Below are 17,524 nucleotides of genomic sequence, written 5' to 3'. Positions count from 1 at the left end.
AAAATCTCTGCAGATGACTTTCTCAAGGTCAGCTATTTTCATGGCATACGATATAAGATGTATTACGTTGATGGGAGGAAGATAAGGCAGAGAAGATAAAGAGAAATAAAGGATAAGCACTGCAGGAAAAAAACAGTACAGTGTGTGTTTCCAGAGGCCGAGGAGAGGACTGGATTGCATATCTTCACCCTCTTTCTCCTCCATCGTCCTATCCCTCATCCCTAAACTGCATGTTGACCTTTGTAGTACCGCCTCCGGGCTGTATGCTTTAACCTTTCCAGTGAGATAGAGGGGGCCCCTGCACTGGGAATACAAGATAAATCACAACTGCTGTCTGTTAATGCGACGAACGACAACACACACCGGCATGTACGCACTGCTGAAACCTTTGTCCCTCGCACAAAACCAAAAAACACACTCATGCACATGCCTCTTTAAAGCTATTCCCAGCATTGGTGCACTGGGTTATTATTTATACGAGTGCCCTGAATTATTCATCTTTTATTAAAATGAGGAATGAAAACCAGGAGTGTGTTTTTAGGTATTCTTTCTTCTTGTTTGAGTAAAGCACGGGGGTCATTAGGAGTCATTTCTGGTCAATTTTGTATGATCAACTGTGCTCCAGAGAAGGACAGAGAGAGGAGTGAGTGAGAGAGAGAGAAAAAAGCCCATTTACTTTCTGTGCATTGGGAATTCATGTTGAGAGAGATCAAAGGGGACAGACAAAGAGATGAGAGAATCGACATCTTCTCGTCTCCATTTGGCTCCCTGTGAGAGGAGGAAAATTACTTTAAAGCTGCAGCCTTGATGAAAGAAAAAGGGCGTTATGCCTGATGTATTCCTCTAGAGGTGGAATCAACAGTATGAATGACTCAAAGAGAGGGAGAGAGAGAGAGAGAGAGAGAGAGAGAGAGAGAGAGAGAGAGCGCACATTTGTTTGAGAGAACCTAATGGAGGATTTTTTGGGGAAGGGTTGAGAGTGCTATTTGACAAAAGTGAACAAAACATTGATTCCACTGTCAGGTGTCACTGCTTCTTCACTGTTATTTCCAGCATCGCAAAAACATGGGAATGCTACCACACATTTAGTCAGACTGTAGTGGGTGTGATTCCATGCACGTGGGTTGGAAAAACATTTTTATTATTATTTTTTCATACTTAACATAACTATTAAGTTAAATTTTGAATGTCAAAAATAATCCTGTGTAGTTTAAATTGCAAGGTAAAAGTGATCCCTGGATGAGACCATAGACTGTATAAAATATGAACGTAGTATCCGTGACGTCACCCATCTGTTCCTGAGCGCTGTTTTGAAGCCAATCGACGGCGGCAGCCATATTGGAAATGCGGAATCCAACCAGGTAGATTGTCACATAAAGGGGCGGAGTTTGAGCCTCCTAGCCAACAGCTATGTGTTCCCGACCGGGAGTCAAGTCAGTCATGTCCTTATTTGGGAAAAAACTCGTAATCTTAATATCTTCTGAACCGTCGCATTAGAAAAACATTCACCCCCGTACAGTGTGTGCTGATAGAGAAATGAGCTACGTAGGGCCAAGACGTTTTTTGTACCAGTCTGTAAACATGTTTATTAATGCTGCAAAGATAGTCTTTTTCCCCATTCATGTCTATGTGGTTTCCGGTGTTTCTGCAGCCAGCCTCAAGTGGATTTCTCGATGAATTGCAATTTATAACACTTCCGCATGGGCTTCATAGTTTGAGACTGGAGGTTGCCGCTTGGATGAGACTGAACGGCTGGCACAAAAAGTTATACAAGACCAATTGAGATCAACAACAAAAATATAACTAAACAAAAACAAACAAACAAAAAAAGCTGCAAGCAGTATTGAACAGGCTCTTGCACCTTCTTGCACGTGGGGTGCAGTGCATGTTGGGTTGTGGCAAAAGTCAGGGTGCTGAGCAGTGGCACAGTTTGTTGCTGTGGTGGTGTCTGTAAGAGACTGATCAGCTGTTTATGATGCGCATCTGTCACTCTGAGGGACAGCTGTCATTGTGCTCGTGTTCAGCACCATGGACAGCGACAGGCATTACTATTTTATCATTCAGCAGTCACAAGGGAAGAAACTGTTTTTTTTTTTCACCACAACATGAGGTGTGAGCATTCTTGTCGTGTATCCCAAAGCTCTTAAACATGATAACCTCAATCCAAACTTAACATGCATCCTAAAACTCTGAACAATATTACCTCAGTCCTTGGTCAAACCTGATTTACTTTTGGGTCCGCTATGGCACAGAGTATCCCAAACTTCTGCTCAGGGGAAAGAGGATCGCAAAGAGAGGAGGAAGCAAGATTCGAGGATGCATGAGAAAACTTCGCAACATCACCAGAGATTAACAACTGAGCAAAGATCAGCATAAAACACTCTCTAAAGCACACTTTGAGAAAAATCCTAATCATATGTTGGTTTCTAAACATTTGGTATGTGATGAGCTGGGAATGATGTAAAAGTGATTCTGAGCTAATCCCATAAGCCCCGCAGGACATTGATCTTCTGCAACATGTAATGGAGAGATGCTAGACTTAAATGCTATAAGAGAGGATAACATTACAGTCTATTTCCTTGCTCATTTTGGATCAGAGTGTTTGATGTGTGTTAGTGATTTAGTTCTGTTATTGATGGAGAGATAGCCGATATCAGCTAACATTGAGCTCATCTGCAGAATTAGTTTTGAGACTTTATCAGACCAGCAAGATGTCAAAAGGTTTTTAGTGTCAGATACAAACTTTTTTTTCCTTAGGAAAAGTTTGAAAAAGGTCATGAAAATTGAAATAGCCTCCAAACATCCCATTAGATTCTCTCTTCCATATGTAACCAACTCTGTCATTTTGTGACAGAGCTGTCAAAGCCCACCGTCCTACTTACACGTAAAGCAAATAGAAATGAAAACATTGTCAGTGAAAAGACTCATAGGGTAACGGAGACGCCAGGAGCAGGGTGAATCACTTAGCAAGCTGTGCTCCTCCATTCTGCAGCTGCCACCCACCACAACACATCTGCCACTGGGAAGAAAAAAAAAAACAAAGACAGAAAAAAACACATCCTAACAGATAGCACCATGACACAAAAGATCATGCCTTCAAATTGAAATGCATTTGCAGGGGAAACAGGGTTTGTCCTCCTGGGTGCATGTGAGAATGTCGAAATACACGCACAGGTGCAGACTGTACAGAGAAAAATGCCCACTCATATGCAGAACCTACAAATAGTTCCAGTAAAAATACTATATTTCTCTATATGGGGCTGATGGTTCTACCAATACCCCCCTGTGCTATCTCTAGGCAGACACATGCAGCTGCTGGGCGAGGCCCTAATGCGTACCAAATCATCACTTTTCAACCAACAATGCTGGACTTGCTCAGCCCTGTTACTGCACCCCCGCTTTTATTGCATTTCCCCAGGATTTCATATTATACACGCTGAACTCCACAGAAAGGAGTCGAAGCTCATTTCTCGACCTGAAATGGCAACAGAAGGAGAATCATGTACCGCAGGCTGGATATTGCACCAAAAAACTGCTGCCAGCTTTGTTGATATATGAGCCACATGGTAACAAATCATTACATTATTTACACACACTGTGCCAAGAATCAGGGCTTTAGGGAGAGTGAATAAAATGATGATAAATTATTGACTTTTTGGGTCTTTGTTTCAAAGCATCAAGTAAGTTTATAGTCAAAGATTTCATTCTTTTTTTTTTTTTTACCTTAAATACCCTTTCAATACAAATGTTAATTTGTTAATCCGACTTTTTTTTTTTTTTTTTACAAAACTATCTATCCCTCAATTTACACAGAATTTGCTTACATTTTCCGTTTGAAATACAATGACACTCAGTCTTGAATGTATTGCTGAGCATTTTCTGTAAGTCTTTAGGATTGCCATCATAAGCATGTTCATACTAGTTGGCTGTTGGCAGTTGTTTAAGGTTTGCTAAAAATATTGCATGCTATCACCTCTCTCTCCTATTCTCCTCTATCTCTCTTTCCAGACCCAACCAGGTCGAGGCCTGGTGTCTGTCTAACATGAGTCTGGTTCTGCTCGAGGTTTCTGCCTGTTAAAAGGAAGTTTTTCCTTGCCACTGTAACTAGCTAAATACTGCGATGTGCAATGCTCATGATGGATTAAGGTGGGGTAAGACTGAGTCTTACCCTGTCTTGAAGTTGGGTCTCTGTTCATAATTAGACATAGAGTATGGTCTAGACCTCCTATGTTTGTAAAAGCGTCTTGAGGTAACGTTTGTTGTGATTTTGCGCTATACAAATAAAGATTGATTGATTGATTGAAAAGGGTGTGCAATAGGGGTAAAATCCTTTTTACACAGCACATAAACTAGATTTCACACTTTCTATGTCAATTTCTTTGTATTGTTTTTGGAAATAAATGCTAGAAGAGTAAATGATATACTAGGGGCTGTACTTTGGCACAGCAAGGCTACTAGTTTCCCAGTCGCTAAAACAGAAATATGAATTCCTATTAACTGGGGAGACTTGAGGTAAGAAAACACTCAGTTAATAAATCTGTCAGCCTGTGAACCCAGTTTCTTTAACATGGGCTAAGCATTGGATCAGAGATTCTGTGGGTAAACAATGTCAAATTGGTTTGCTGAGTGGGACTAACATTAACAGAGGTCGCACCACCGTCCTTCAGTCGTCCTTCAACAGGTTGACGTCCACATGTGCTGGTTACATATTGCTCTGGTCTGATATATGTTATATGTTAGTTCATACAGACACAGCCTGCATACACTTTATCTCCTTTTTTTTTAGATCAAAACACTGCTAAACTGTGCTGCCAAACGTGATGCCATTCTCCATCTGTGCTTGTTTATATCCAGGTATTATAGCTTTCGTCAATAACTGTGACCAGCATTTTTGGCCTACAATAATACAAATATGAATAATTAATTCAATTGTCTACTAATTCCTGGTTCTAACTGATACATTTAATGTTTTAGCTTAGGTTAATATTAAGTTAGGACATTGCCAGAGTCTAGGATACAGGATCATGAATCCTGGTTGGCTATTTTATGGCTATCTATGAAAAAAAATCTTGAGAATTTCAAACTGGATCAAACTGCTGGACCACCACCTGACTGACTAATGTAACAATTAATTGAGCCACGCTACTGTAAAAAAAACTGTGGAAATCGAACAGGACAGGAAAGCCTTTTTTTTGCCAAAATAAACACAGTAATCAATTATGCAACTCTCTTTTGGCACACGCTTATCTAACACTCAAAGGAATATGAATACCACAGTATGATCTGTATGGCAAACTCCCTGACTGCAGACACATACATCTTCTGGCACGCTGGATGCTATATCAACCAGCCCCACAGTATGTAATGACTTTACAAGTACATGCAGTGCTACTTGTTTAAAAAGAAAAAAATCAAAGTGGACTTACATGAATCTTAATGGAGATCCTGAATTATTAAGAACCATTGGGAAATGAGCAGAGGAAGATATTTCCTCCTTTGCAGAACCCTCCTTGGCAGGTGCTATTAGCCTACAGTATCTGTATGACAAACCAAAGTCACATTCAGAAAGCAATTTTCTGTCCACAACGCAATCTCGGCCATTAATTGCCTAATGAACAAGATGTTATCCAAGGATACCTTTCCAATGACACTTAGGAAAAGGAGGAAGAGGTTTTAATATGATGGAAATAAGTGTGACAGACTAAACGGTCCCCGCTGAACGCACTGACGCAGACTCTGACCTTGCCTGTCAATCTGGAGGGCAGACAGGGTGGCCGTTTGTGTTGTGGCGGCAGAAATAGTTTTCATCATTACTCCCAGAAAACCTTGTCAGAAGCCGTGAGCTGTCTGACTGCCCGCTTGCTGCCTGTGGGGGGAAATAACAATAAACAATGAAAAATCATAGAGGCAGAAAGGCGTGGAACAGTCTGGGTGCTTTTTGTCAGGCTGCGAAGCCCTCTGGGTATCATTTTCATTCTATATACTTATGGTCATCTGGATTTTGTGTTCTCAGTGGGGCAGTTCAGAAAATATGTGGTCAAAGGCAGCAATACACAGCCCGGCACACAGCCAGGTGGATACTGAACAGCAAGCCAGTCGGAAAAATAGCTGCTCACATGCTTACAATGTTGATTTGATTAACAATTTAGCAATTACCTAATGCATTCTTTGGATAATACAAATCAAGTCTTGGGCGTTTAATCAATTAGAAGAGAAAGAGGCTGACATTTCAGAAAATTGCAGGGCATGATGCTCATCATTATGCTTGACGGCATCACTATAAAATGAGTTCCCAAAAATGCCTCCTGTTTCTGATCATTTGGCACCAAAAGACCAGTGAAAAAGTTGCGTGAATAACACTCGATCAAGGTACAATTAGACATTTTTAATGACATATTTGTAAAACCTTGCATCAATGTTGATATCCATGAGCTCGTATTTGTTTTTCCCACAGGACAGCAAAGCCTTTGGAGCCGTTTCAAAGAAATGTTTCCAGGTATTCAATCACTTCAGCTGGCACCATGAGATACAGATGCGTGGAATGACAAGCAGCATTGGTAGAACGCCAGTGAGTTTCAGGTTTATGTCTTCCTCCCTGTCAATTATAATGTGGTCGTCGTAAATGAGTCATTAACTTTCCATTTGTGTACAGCAGAGATGTCATTGCAGGCTTTGGCTGTCTTTTGGATGTTTGTTTTCTCTGAATTCCCGAGATTATCAGGTTGAATGATGTTTAGGTTTGTGTGGGAAACACGGGAAACATGAAGAAGAAACCCACCAAGCATGCTTGTCATTTCCCAACATAACAGAGATAACAGAGAAAACGTGTCGTGGGGCCAATGTGATTATGTTTCTTTATGAAGAGAGGACACATCTGGAGACAATTAGTGGATAAATGCATAAGTCCACTTGAGAAACACGAGGAACACCTGGTGAGACAACAAAGGTGAGACACTTATTAGCTAACTTACATTGAGAGTCTCAAAGCTCGTCATTCCCTCATCGGGTTTAGAGTAGATGAACTCATTACATACATTCACAAGTCGCCCATCAGTGAGGTTCAGAATGAATCCCTGACCCTAAAATAAAAAGTTTAAAAACAATGTCCAAACTTGTAGCTGTTCTGTAGCTTTGGTTACGTCACGTTTCTCTTGTACAGATACATTTCCCAGTTAGTTCAATTTTCTAGGAGGACCTCAATAAATTAAATCCATGTTGGCTTAAAATTTGATGATGACAATGGGATGTTGGCATGTTAATTGAGAAAATGTGATTTGGTGATAGGGATCATGTGAGAAGACTCAAAGCCTCAGAACAGCCACTAAACTAAACTTGTTTTCTTTTTAAGTCAACTTTTTCAATTTTTTTCTGAGCAAAATTTCACTTTCTTTCCTTTTTTTTAAAGTTATATTTTTTTTGCATTTTTGCCTTATTTGATGGACAGCTGAAGAGAGACAGGAAATGTGGTGAGCAGAGAGTTGGTGAAGACATGCAGCAAATGGTCCAGGCAAACCCGCAACTGCTGCAACAAGGGTTGCAACGAGCCTCTGTATATGTGGTGCGCCCCTTATTCTTTATTCCAGTTGTGAGTTCTAAAACGCAGTATTTTTCTCAAACAAAATCTGCAACTTCCTTGCGATTTTTAAACTTTATTTTCTCAGGCCAACTCAACTAGTTCCAGCCTAGCATCACTAGACCACTTCCCCATTAAACCACTTCTTTATTTATATATTCTAAAATGTGCAACCTATATGGGGGGACTGAAATTCCTCTGGCTGCTACAACAAATCACATATGGTGTAGATTTTTTATAAGCAGCTAGTTTTAAACATTTTACTCATTTGGTTTCTAGTTTAACATTTTCTAAGACCTTTGGCATGACATGATTTGGTAGCCAACACTTAACACGTCTGAGCTTGAGCTGTTATCTCATCTGTTTATGATGATGCAGATTGGTCGTTGAGAAATGTCTCAAGGGTGCATTAATGAGGATTGGTCCTACCTAAATCACGTCAGCTAGAAATCTGTTGGAACAGGAAGAGACCATCTGCCAAAACATTAAAGAGGAGTTAGCAAATTTATTTAGTTCACAGGCTAACTGGTTTCAATCATAGACTGTATTAACACGGACATCACAACAGCTCTCCCAAAGTGAGGCCGAAACCGGCTGCAGTAGGGGTCTTAAAGCCCACCTTCCCCATTACAACCAATAGGACATGGATCAAACCAAAAAATGGAAATACACATCAAATATTTTTTTCTCAAATGTTGTTCCTGTCATTACAGTTAGTTACTTCTCATGTGAATTTTTGTGCAAGTGTTCAATCTTTGGAGAAATTTAGTTTTAATTAGTTATTTGATGTTAAAGAGGGGGGAAGTGACATCATGATTGAGTCACTGAGCTTTCCATAATGTTGAGTGTCAGCTTCAAATCAAAACAATAATCTGTTCTGCTGTGGACTGTGCTAAACTGAGGGGTCTTGCCCTGCAACTCCCACAGCCAGATAGCTTCTCATTCAGTACAATAAGTTAGTCTTCCCTACTTACAATGGGAGGTAATGGAAGCGTGCTGTCCATATTAATATACTGTCAATGGTTTCAATCCTTTTCTACAAATGAGTCACATTTTTTCTTCTTGTGCAGAGTTAATGCCTTGCTGCAAATCTCAGAAGAGACTTCAGGGTTCAATACTTGTCAAAACCTACAAGGTTCCCTGGAAACTCATTTATGTTTATCTTCAACAGAAGCAACACTTCTTTGCTTTACTACGTCTATCATGGTGACTCATCATGGCTACTTGTTGTCAGAAGGACTTTGCTGAAAGGACCGTTCCAGTTTCAAGAATGAGTCACCGCCTTTCTCTTCAATGAGCACCACTGAAATGTTTACAGTTTTATTGTTCTTATCCATCAAAAAGAAAAAAAAAACCCCACCACATTGTCCCCAGAGAGTACGCACAGCTGGCCCCACGATACCGACAGAAAAAGACTGAGTCTGTGAATGATGAGAGAAATGATCCTTACACAGCAGAGTCTGAAGCCCGATAGCCAACAGGTGACAGAGTTTGAGGGCTGAGTTGGTATCTGCTACATATTTTGTCCACAGGAGGGGGCTACCATGATACAAAGTACTACAAAACTTCTTGTTCTTGTACAAAAACAACATTTTTGTAGAAATCCTGCATTTTAAACAACAACTGATACAGAGTGAAAACTGCAGACTGCGTGTGAGGACGGACATGAATAAGGACTTTGACAGTTTACATTGCTTGTAGAGGCTTTGAATGAACATAATAGGCATGTAAAAAGTTCTTTACAATGGCAGAACTTTGGCACGAGAAAGGCGTTACAGAAGAAAACGAGTATTTGACAAGGTCAGCATAGATGATCCCAAACTAAACGTCACTTTTATACATCGGTTTATAGTAAACCATTTGGCACTGACTACTGTTCCCTTTGTTGGAGAGAGATTATCATTTTTAAATCATTCGAAAAGAAACTCAAGCCACTGGTGGGAGGGGCTGATGGGGTCACACACACATGGAGGTAAGACAAAAGGGCATTGACATCAACAGAAAAACTACATCTGGTGTTACTGTCACAATAAGAGTTTCCCCGTCTGCACAGGTGTGTCGGATGAGTGTGTGTTTGTATGTGCATATATGTGTGTGTTATGTATGAAATCCACTTCTAGTGTGGACCAGACTTGTTTTTAGTCTCCAAAACTGCTGCAATCCTCTTTTCAATTTACACACTTTAGAGTCCATCCTTTCCAGCATCTTTCTAAAAGTGAACGTTACAGTGAGGTGACACTGCTCAGGTATCTATATTTCCACAGGAAACATCTGTCTACATAAGCAAGTGGGTTCAACAGAATCCTGTTTAGACTGCTAACCTCCGTCTGTGGTTAAGTCAGCATTGATTGGACCCCTGCCGCCCCTCCTTGGTTTAAATTGAAGGGGTGTTTTTTGTATTTTCTTTTTTCAGGGGTTTGCCCAGCGTTCATGCCATGGTTTCCTTTCCTGGGAGTCTCCTGTCGTTGAAGGTGTGCATGTTAATGACCGCCTCTGTCTTGACAATGACGGGCGGCTGAGGCTTCTGTTTGAGGCGGCGTTGGCACTTTAGAGAGACACGCAGCTCGTCCATCATAGCACTGCAGAAGGATCGCTGCAGAAAGAAACAGGAAGGAGGGAAGAGTTATGGTCAGCACCATGCTGTTTTTAACAAACTCCAAACCCTGCAAATCTGTGTGACCATACATTACTGAAATGACTATGTTTTAATGTAAAGTTTGTCCGCATAATGGTGGGCTGTAATGTCCTGTTTGTTTTTCCTGTTTATCTTCCACGTCTTCTTTTGAAATATTGTGTCAATTTACGTTCTCCATTGATGTCTGAAGAGGTTCTCTGAAGCCAACGTCACCATATTGGAAAAGCTGGCTCAAGTTAACTTTCAGTCCACATGGAAACAAAGAGGTGGAGCTGATAGCATCCTGCTAAAGAGCTACATTGCCCCTGCCTGTCAGTCAAATTACCCACATCCTAATCATGCAAATCTATGTATAACTCTTGGTCAAAATATCTTCAAAACACAAGAGGTATAAAGATGTCTCCATGCGTACAAATTACTTTTTTTTTTTAATTTGGGCATTTTAATAACTTAAGTGTTCATGGGGACTTTTGGAATTGGAACGTGCCTCAAGTGGACATTCAGGTCACTTCAGTTCTGCATTGGCTTCACTTTTGAACTCCAAGATTATTGTTTCTTCATCATTTCTTTATATGTTTACACATTGTCATTGTTTTGTCAACTAATGGCGTTTTCTGTTCATTGTTCTGTTCATTTCAAGACTACATTTTTGGGAGGCAAGGTGTCCATTGAGTTTAGATATTAGACATATCCATATCCAGCATTATCTATCACTCTTCACTATACATTTTTAAACGTGTGATACCAGGGTCTTCTAAGTGATGTCATACATTTTGTTTTTGTATGTGAATCATGATGATCAATCTCTACATTTTACATACACTGTCTTTATATGTATGTGCATTATCCATAGACTGTATAAAATTCACCCCCCTCACAGTGAGAGCACATCGAGAAATGAGCTATCCAGACTACACTCGTCTTTTGTACCAGGCTGTAAACATGTTTATTTCTGCTGTAAAGATCGTCTTTTTCCCATTCATGGGTATGTGAATTCTGGTACTTCCGGAGCCAGCCTCAAGCGGTTCCTCGATGAACTGCAGCTTTTAACACTTCCGCATTGACTCATATTTTAGACTGGAGGTTGCCGCTTGGTATTATCACTAACTGATCTGTTTGATAAGGTTTTTGTATAATCTTTATTATATGTTCAGGGGTGCCACCAAGGATTTTGGGCTCCATGAAAAAATTATCTGATTGGGTCCCACTAATGGAGCGTTGCCTGCGAGCATCCATCATCCAATCCCACCCTCTGCCTCTCAAATTGGTGGTCTATTTAAACTGAGAAAATCTCCCATCTCTCCCTCTGCCTGTCAATGCCTCTGCTGCCTGCATGCCTATTGCTGATTTTTTCTTTCATCCCCACCGCCACCCCAGCATCCACCTGCAGGCTCCGGGGGTGTTCAGTATGTTTTGCACATCACTCCTCAATGTCTGCATGTAAACTTATCTGCAGGGAGTGATGATGCCGGAGCCTGGGCGCCAAACATGAATATGTATTTGCTGCTACAACAAACAATTTAAATGTGAGTTGTCTGACTGAACTAAAATAGACCAAATGTTCTAATATTTTCCAGGGTCCCTGTCAGTCATGTGACCTTAAAATCATCCTCCGGTCTTCACTTACTGATGCTGATGAGAGCAAATAGCTAATAGACAAACAGCCAATTATGGTTTTGAATTAAAAGGGTTGCAAATCATAATTAATCGGCAGCCCAGGCCACCCCTTGAGGCCCTCTGGGTACGCCTCTGCTATTCAAACTCCAAAACCAGTTATTCAGCCATTTCATTGGAATATCATATAAGGTTATAAAAGATTCTTTTTGGATTTGATATCTCCTCCAGAGCCACGTTGGATAATCAAAAACAGTTTTTACAAGCCGTGTAGCACTCCTCATGATGAGTTCACTGATCTTCAAAATCTGTGAAGTGCCTCTGTAAAACTTAACGTGTCTGATGAAGCTATTGTAAAAAGAATCATCAAGCTGAAAGTAAGTCCTCACACATCCTAAGACCAGTTTCAACATTTGTGAGAGCGAATGAAGCCCAGGTTCTTGTTTTAATTCAGAAACAATATTTTTGGAATGTCTATTAAAAATTTCGGTGTGTCCTAGATTTTCTCTGTTTCAGCTTTATCATCACACAGTGGTCTGAATGCTGTTTCAAAGCCTTCTGCTGAGATCAAAGAGAATCTTTCAGCACTCGTAATGATTGGCGCACAAACAGAGAATGTAAAGATATTGAATAAAGGATGGGATATCCATTCTTAGGTAGATTAAGTCCATAAATGTTGTGATCTTGTTTAAACATCAATCATACTTGCACAGTGACGTGTTATATAAATTCCATAAACAGAGCCTCTGTTGTGCCTGCATTATGTATGGGCTGTGAAATCCTATAAAATGTCAATATACTGGTGCACCATGTTGCCAAGATGAATTCTCATACATTCACTTTGTGGTTATGCAAAATGTAATTCTCGTTCTTAGAGGGTGTAGGGGGAGAATATAAGAAAGGAGCGGTGGGCAGTAAAGTACGACGCTATTATTTTTCTGTTTGTGTGTGAGCGTAGGTGTAAGAGATGGATATCAGTAGATGGCGTATGCGCCAGGTGTTTTTGTTATTTCCTGTGTTTGCATGTATTTGTTTGACGTATGAATGAAATATTTTATATACTTGGTGGGATGAGTGATTACAGACAAAGAAAAGGGGCAGGAGGGCTAAGAGCGAATGGAATGGTGGAAAACAACAAGGCGGGATATGGATAAGAGTGATGGAGAAAAGGCGAAGAAATGAAGGAGGGGGGAAGACGGTGATGTCAAGGTGCTGAAAGTTGGCAGGGAAAGAAAATAGAGAAGGAGAGGCTTGTTGTCAGCATGTAAATTACTAGCACCTTGGCAGCCTAAGCACTGTGGCATTTGCAAATTATCTGAATATTGTGATCCAGTCTTTCAGCTCTTGATTAATGATAGCAAAGATGTGCTCTGAAACATATGCAGACTGTGAAAAAAAAAAAACAGCCAAAAACGAATTACTAATGCAATAAAGCAACAAGCTGCTGCACTGGGCTAATTTTGTAGATGTTAATAATTCAAACAGGCTATCAAAAAGGCTTTCAGAATTATCTGGAAGCATCATTGTACAAGTTAAATTGCACTAAAATACACCAATGCGCTGTGCGATGAATCATGAGCGCTCAGTCCTAAAATAGAGCACAGATAGAAGAGTCTGGAATATATTCAGTCCCTTGTTAAAAACATAACCAGAGGGAGGAGAAAAAAGATGCTGCATTACGTACATGCTGAATGTCTCTATATTTCAGACATTTTTTAGATGAAACGCTACATTTAAATCCAGTAATAATTCTTATTGCAAGCACTGGCTGTAGAGAAATCCCGTCCCGATCAAATACTATGTAAGTGTTGTTGTAAAAAAAAAGGACGTAGCAACTGGGATGCTGCCAATTGGCTTATTGACTGCCTTTGAAGCCTTGAGTTCAACATTTTTGCTGCACCATTTTGGTTTTCTGGGGCTCCATTTAGACAGAGGGTAGTACTGGAAAGTAACACAGGATTGTCTGGCGATTTTGCAAAGTAATCGACTTGATCAGATTTTTTTGCATCATAGGAAAAAACTTCCACACGCTAACAAGCAAGACACAGGTACATGCTAACATTAGTATAACATAATACCAGCTTTCACTCACTGCTTGTTAGTAATACAAGAATCAATACAAGCTGTAATATTTGTCTGATGTTTGCATGAAATAATTTCAAAAAGGCACCATTAACATCACAGCCACTAAAATAGCTGAGGTTACACCTAGTGGTCAGCTCGTAGCCTCCACCTGTCACTCAGTCACTCCAGTGCATTGTATTAAAATCTACCCATATACAGTTGTCATGATTAGATTAAATAGCTACAGACACCACAAGCATTTATTTGCTCTAAACTGAAATATTAATACTGCTGGGATTTATTACAGAGCCCTAATAAGGATCGACTCACTTTTGGAGCTAGCCTAAAGTGGCCATTTGAGGAACTTCCTCTTTTACCCTGATATTATTTCAATTTCAGAGATGAGAAAAACAGTCCTTCTATTTAAATATCATTGTAGATTTGATTAGTGGGTATTTGAAGGTTTTAATAAAGGAAGTACCTTATCCATCAAATACAGTCACTTCACACTGCAAAAACTCAAAATCTTACCAAGTGAAATTGTCTAATTTTTTGTCAAAATGTCTTATCCCACTTAATTTAAGATACATTTACTTCACAAGTAACATTTGAGCAAGACAGAGGGACTTGTTTTAAGACAATGCATCTTAAATATCTTGTTAAGTCAAACAATCTTGATTTTCTTGTTTTGAGTTGTAATTTAGGGGAACCAAGGTTTATTTTACATTTCATAAATTTTTCAAGCTGAGATCTTATTTGTAGAAGACGGATAATCTTGATTTAAGACAAACACTTTACTTGATTTAAGTAAATGCATTTTATTGGAGAATCTATCAGAAAACAGCTCCATTGATAAACAAAGAAAGAACAGTTGTTTTTTGAAAACTTTTTGTTTTTTGAAACATTGCTGGGATGAGAATAGGGCAAAATAGGGGAAACAGGTGAAATAAGAAGAGACAAACAATTAATGTTATGAGGAAATGCTTTGGTTGTTATCATGCATCAGAAAAAACTCTGGTACCTTCTCCAGCTGGGCGTTCTGTTTGGACTTGTAAAGGACCTCCCCAACAGCCACAAACACCGACAGCACCAGTCCTGCAGCCAGCACGATGAAGATGCCGCCGATGTTTTGCACCCCCAGCGCGCTGGCCTCTTTGCTCTCCTCCTCGGGACAGCCGTTTCCTCTCCACCACTTCTCCTTCATCATGTGCAGCTTCCCTTCCTCCTGTAACTGCAGAATGGCTATTGTGATCTTGTCTCTGTACGGAGATCCTGCAGGGAGAAGCCGGCACAACAGAAGACGAGTGAACAGGGATAATAGCCAGAAATGAAAAAATCTGATTACGGCTTGCAAAGTTGTTGTTGAGGGGGATATGTGACCAGTAGCGGTGGGTGTATGAAACAGGTTCTGAGTCGCATGTGATCATATAACCTGTCATGTTATTGTTGGCTGCTTAGAGGGAGTTTTTTTGTTAATCCTTCTTCAAATCCCACTAATCCCTATATTCACAGAGCGATTCCAAAATACTCACTCGTCTCCACAGTGTGTTAATTGTAATGCACAGGGAGTTGGCAACAAAGGCTTGGCTTTGAGGAGCTGCTGTTGGATCTGATGAATTAGCTGCCTTTTTCATACTCTTTCACATGCCATAAATGGTGGGTACAAACAGGAAAAAAGAGGGGAGCCCAGTAGGGTGTGCAAAACGTGTGTTTTGGATTATATGTACACTTATGAGGCAGAGTTGCTCCATCTAGCCTTTTTTTTGAAGTATTTTGATAGTATGAAAGGTCACACATACCCAAATCAACCTGATAAGATATGGCTTACATTACATGTGTGTTTGGGATTATGTATGTATCTGAGCGAGGTTGCTCTATCTGGTGTTTCTTAATAGGATGATTAGTAAAAGGACCCAAATCTAGATATGCATTTATACACAATAAATTGAGCATAGCGTTAGTTCAGGAAGGCTTCTAAGTCAAGCTCGTCCCACAGTACAAGAGCTGCTCTTAACTCCAGCCCCAGTTGGCAAATAGCAAACTGGGCATTCTATTTAAACTGCTTTAGCCTTCCTTCTCTTTCTAGTTCCCCTGCAAATTGCTGCGCATCCCACCTCCACCCTAGCTCCGCCATATGTTGCGTCACTGATGCCTGCTCTGTTCCATATCCCGGGGGTCTTTGCTGCTGCTGCTGCTGCTCTTCCTGCCTTGGCTTTCATGCATGCTCCTGAAAGAGAGGGGAAATGTGCTCTCCCCACCTCAGGCTTTGGCATTCCACGTAGTTATGTGGAAGGGCAGGGAGCTCCCAGAACAGAGCCATACCGCCAAATCTAACTTATTGGTTTTAAATTAATTAATTATTTTGACGAGAGTGGACCTGACTGAACTAGGGTTTATCCAGACATGCTTTCATACAGCATAAATAGGGTTTTTAAGCAGGAAAAACAGCAGAGCCCTCTGAGGTGTACATTATATGTGTGTTTTGGATTACATTTGTGTATATAAGATAGTGAGGTTAAATTTGTTTTTATACATTTTGATGGCATGATGAGTAAAGGGACCCAAATCCAGTTAGCTTCAAAGTCCTAAATGGTCTGTGCAGACAGGACAAACGGAATTGAGATTGTGTATGTGTGTTTATGAGCTAGGATTGCTATAACTAATGTTTTAATATACATTTTATGTCATAATGAGTAAAGGGACCCAAATCCAGACACCCTTTCATATGCCATAATAGTGTGCATACACAGGGGGGAAAAAGGAGCCCAGTAGGGTGCATTTATATGTGTAATTGGGATTATATGTGTGCTTATGAGATAGGGTTGCTCTATCTGGTGTGTTTTTACACATTTTAATGTCATGATGAGCAAATGGACCCAAATCCAGGCAGTGGGACGGTGCCAGAATTAGCAACAAGGCATTAAGTCGCAGCAGGCGCTGGCTTGATCAAAGGAGAAGTAATCGTTTCAGGGTAGCCGACTGGGGTCGTGTTCTTCTCCATCCTCAGCCTGTGTGACACAGCACATGGCCAAACGAGGCACAGCGTGACACTGTGTCCCAACCAGGCCAAGAAAGATTAATACTTACTGTGAGCGTTCATGTTTCATTTATAAACTGCTTTAAAAGCTTGTTAGTGTATTTATGTGATTAGAGAGTGAATACATACTGAAGCCTGGTTTCCATTTCAGGCATTTTGTCTCATTTGATTATTCAGAGTGACTTAAAAGGATGAAACAGGAGTAGAATGCCGAATTTTTTCTGATTCCAGCATAGCAGAAATAATCTTATGAGCATGTGGAAACATTTTCTGCAAAAGCTCTGAGGGGGAATAAACAAAATATGGCCCCAGGTAGCATCACTTTGTCTGTTGCTCATACAGTTTTTCCTGTCAGCCCCTTTATTTGATTCCCCCTCTGTCTCATCTATCATTTATCTGCTGCCATCCATCATCCTTTCATCTCTATGCCTCTCTGTATTTAGACTGACTAAGAGGACATTAATATAAAACCTGAAAATTACACAAAGTGCCCCCATATTTTTCCTAAGCAGCACATCAGCGTTTGCCTCTTTGATCATAAACAATCTTGTGCTTTTGTGAATGTATTCATGAGTGCTTTTCTTGGAGAGAGACATACTTA

The 17,524-nt window shown here is 40.3% G+C and overlaps 1 protein-coding gene across 2 annotated transcripts in view; it reads right to left on the bottom strand.

Moving 5' to 3' along the window:
* Positions 1–6,366: 6,366 nt before the first annotated feature.
* Positions 6,367–17,524, bottom strand: part of LOC117824683 (glutamate receptor ionotropic, kainate 2) — an 81,375-nt gene continuing 70,217 nt past the window's right edge. Inside the window, exons 15-16 of one of the 2 annotated variants that reach the window (XM_034700244.1) lie at positions 14,908–15,158; positions 6,367–10,166 (exon numbers count right to left, since the gene is read on the bottom strand). In XM_034700244.1, the coding sequence (XP_034556135.1) occupies positions 10,002–10,166; positions 14,908–15,158 (416 nt within the window). In that variant the 3' untranslated portion in view covers positions 6,367–10,001. The remainder of the gene's footprint in view (positions 10,167–14,907; positions 15,159–17,524) is intronic. The other variant, XM_034700243.1, reaches the window with a different exon arrangement.

Source organism: Notolabrus celidotus, chromosome 13, assembly GCF_009762535.1.
Source record: "Notolabrus celidotus isolate fNotCel1 chromosome 13, fNotCel1.pri, whole genome shotgun sequence".
In the NCBI taxonomy this organism is placed as follows: domain Eukaryota; kingdom Metazoa; phylum Chordata; class Actinopteri; order Labriformes; family Labridae; genus Notolabrus; species Notolabrus celidotus.
Note: the sequence above shows the minus strand (reverse complement) of the source record. Positions and strands in the feature narration are given on the sequence as shown.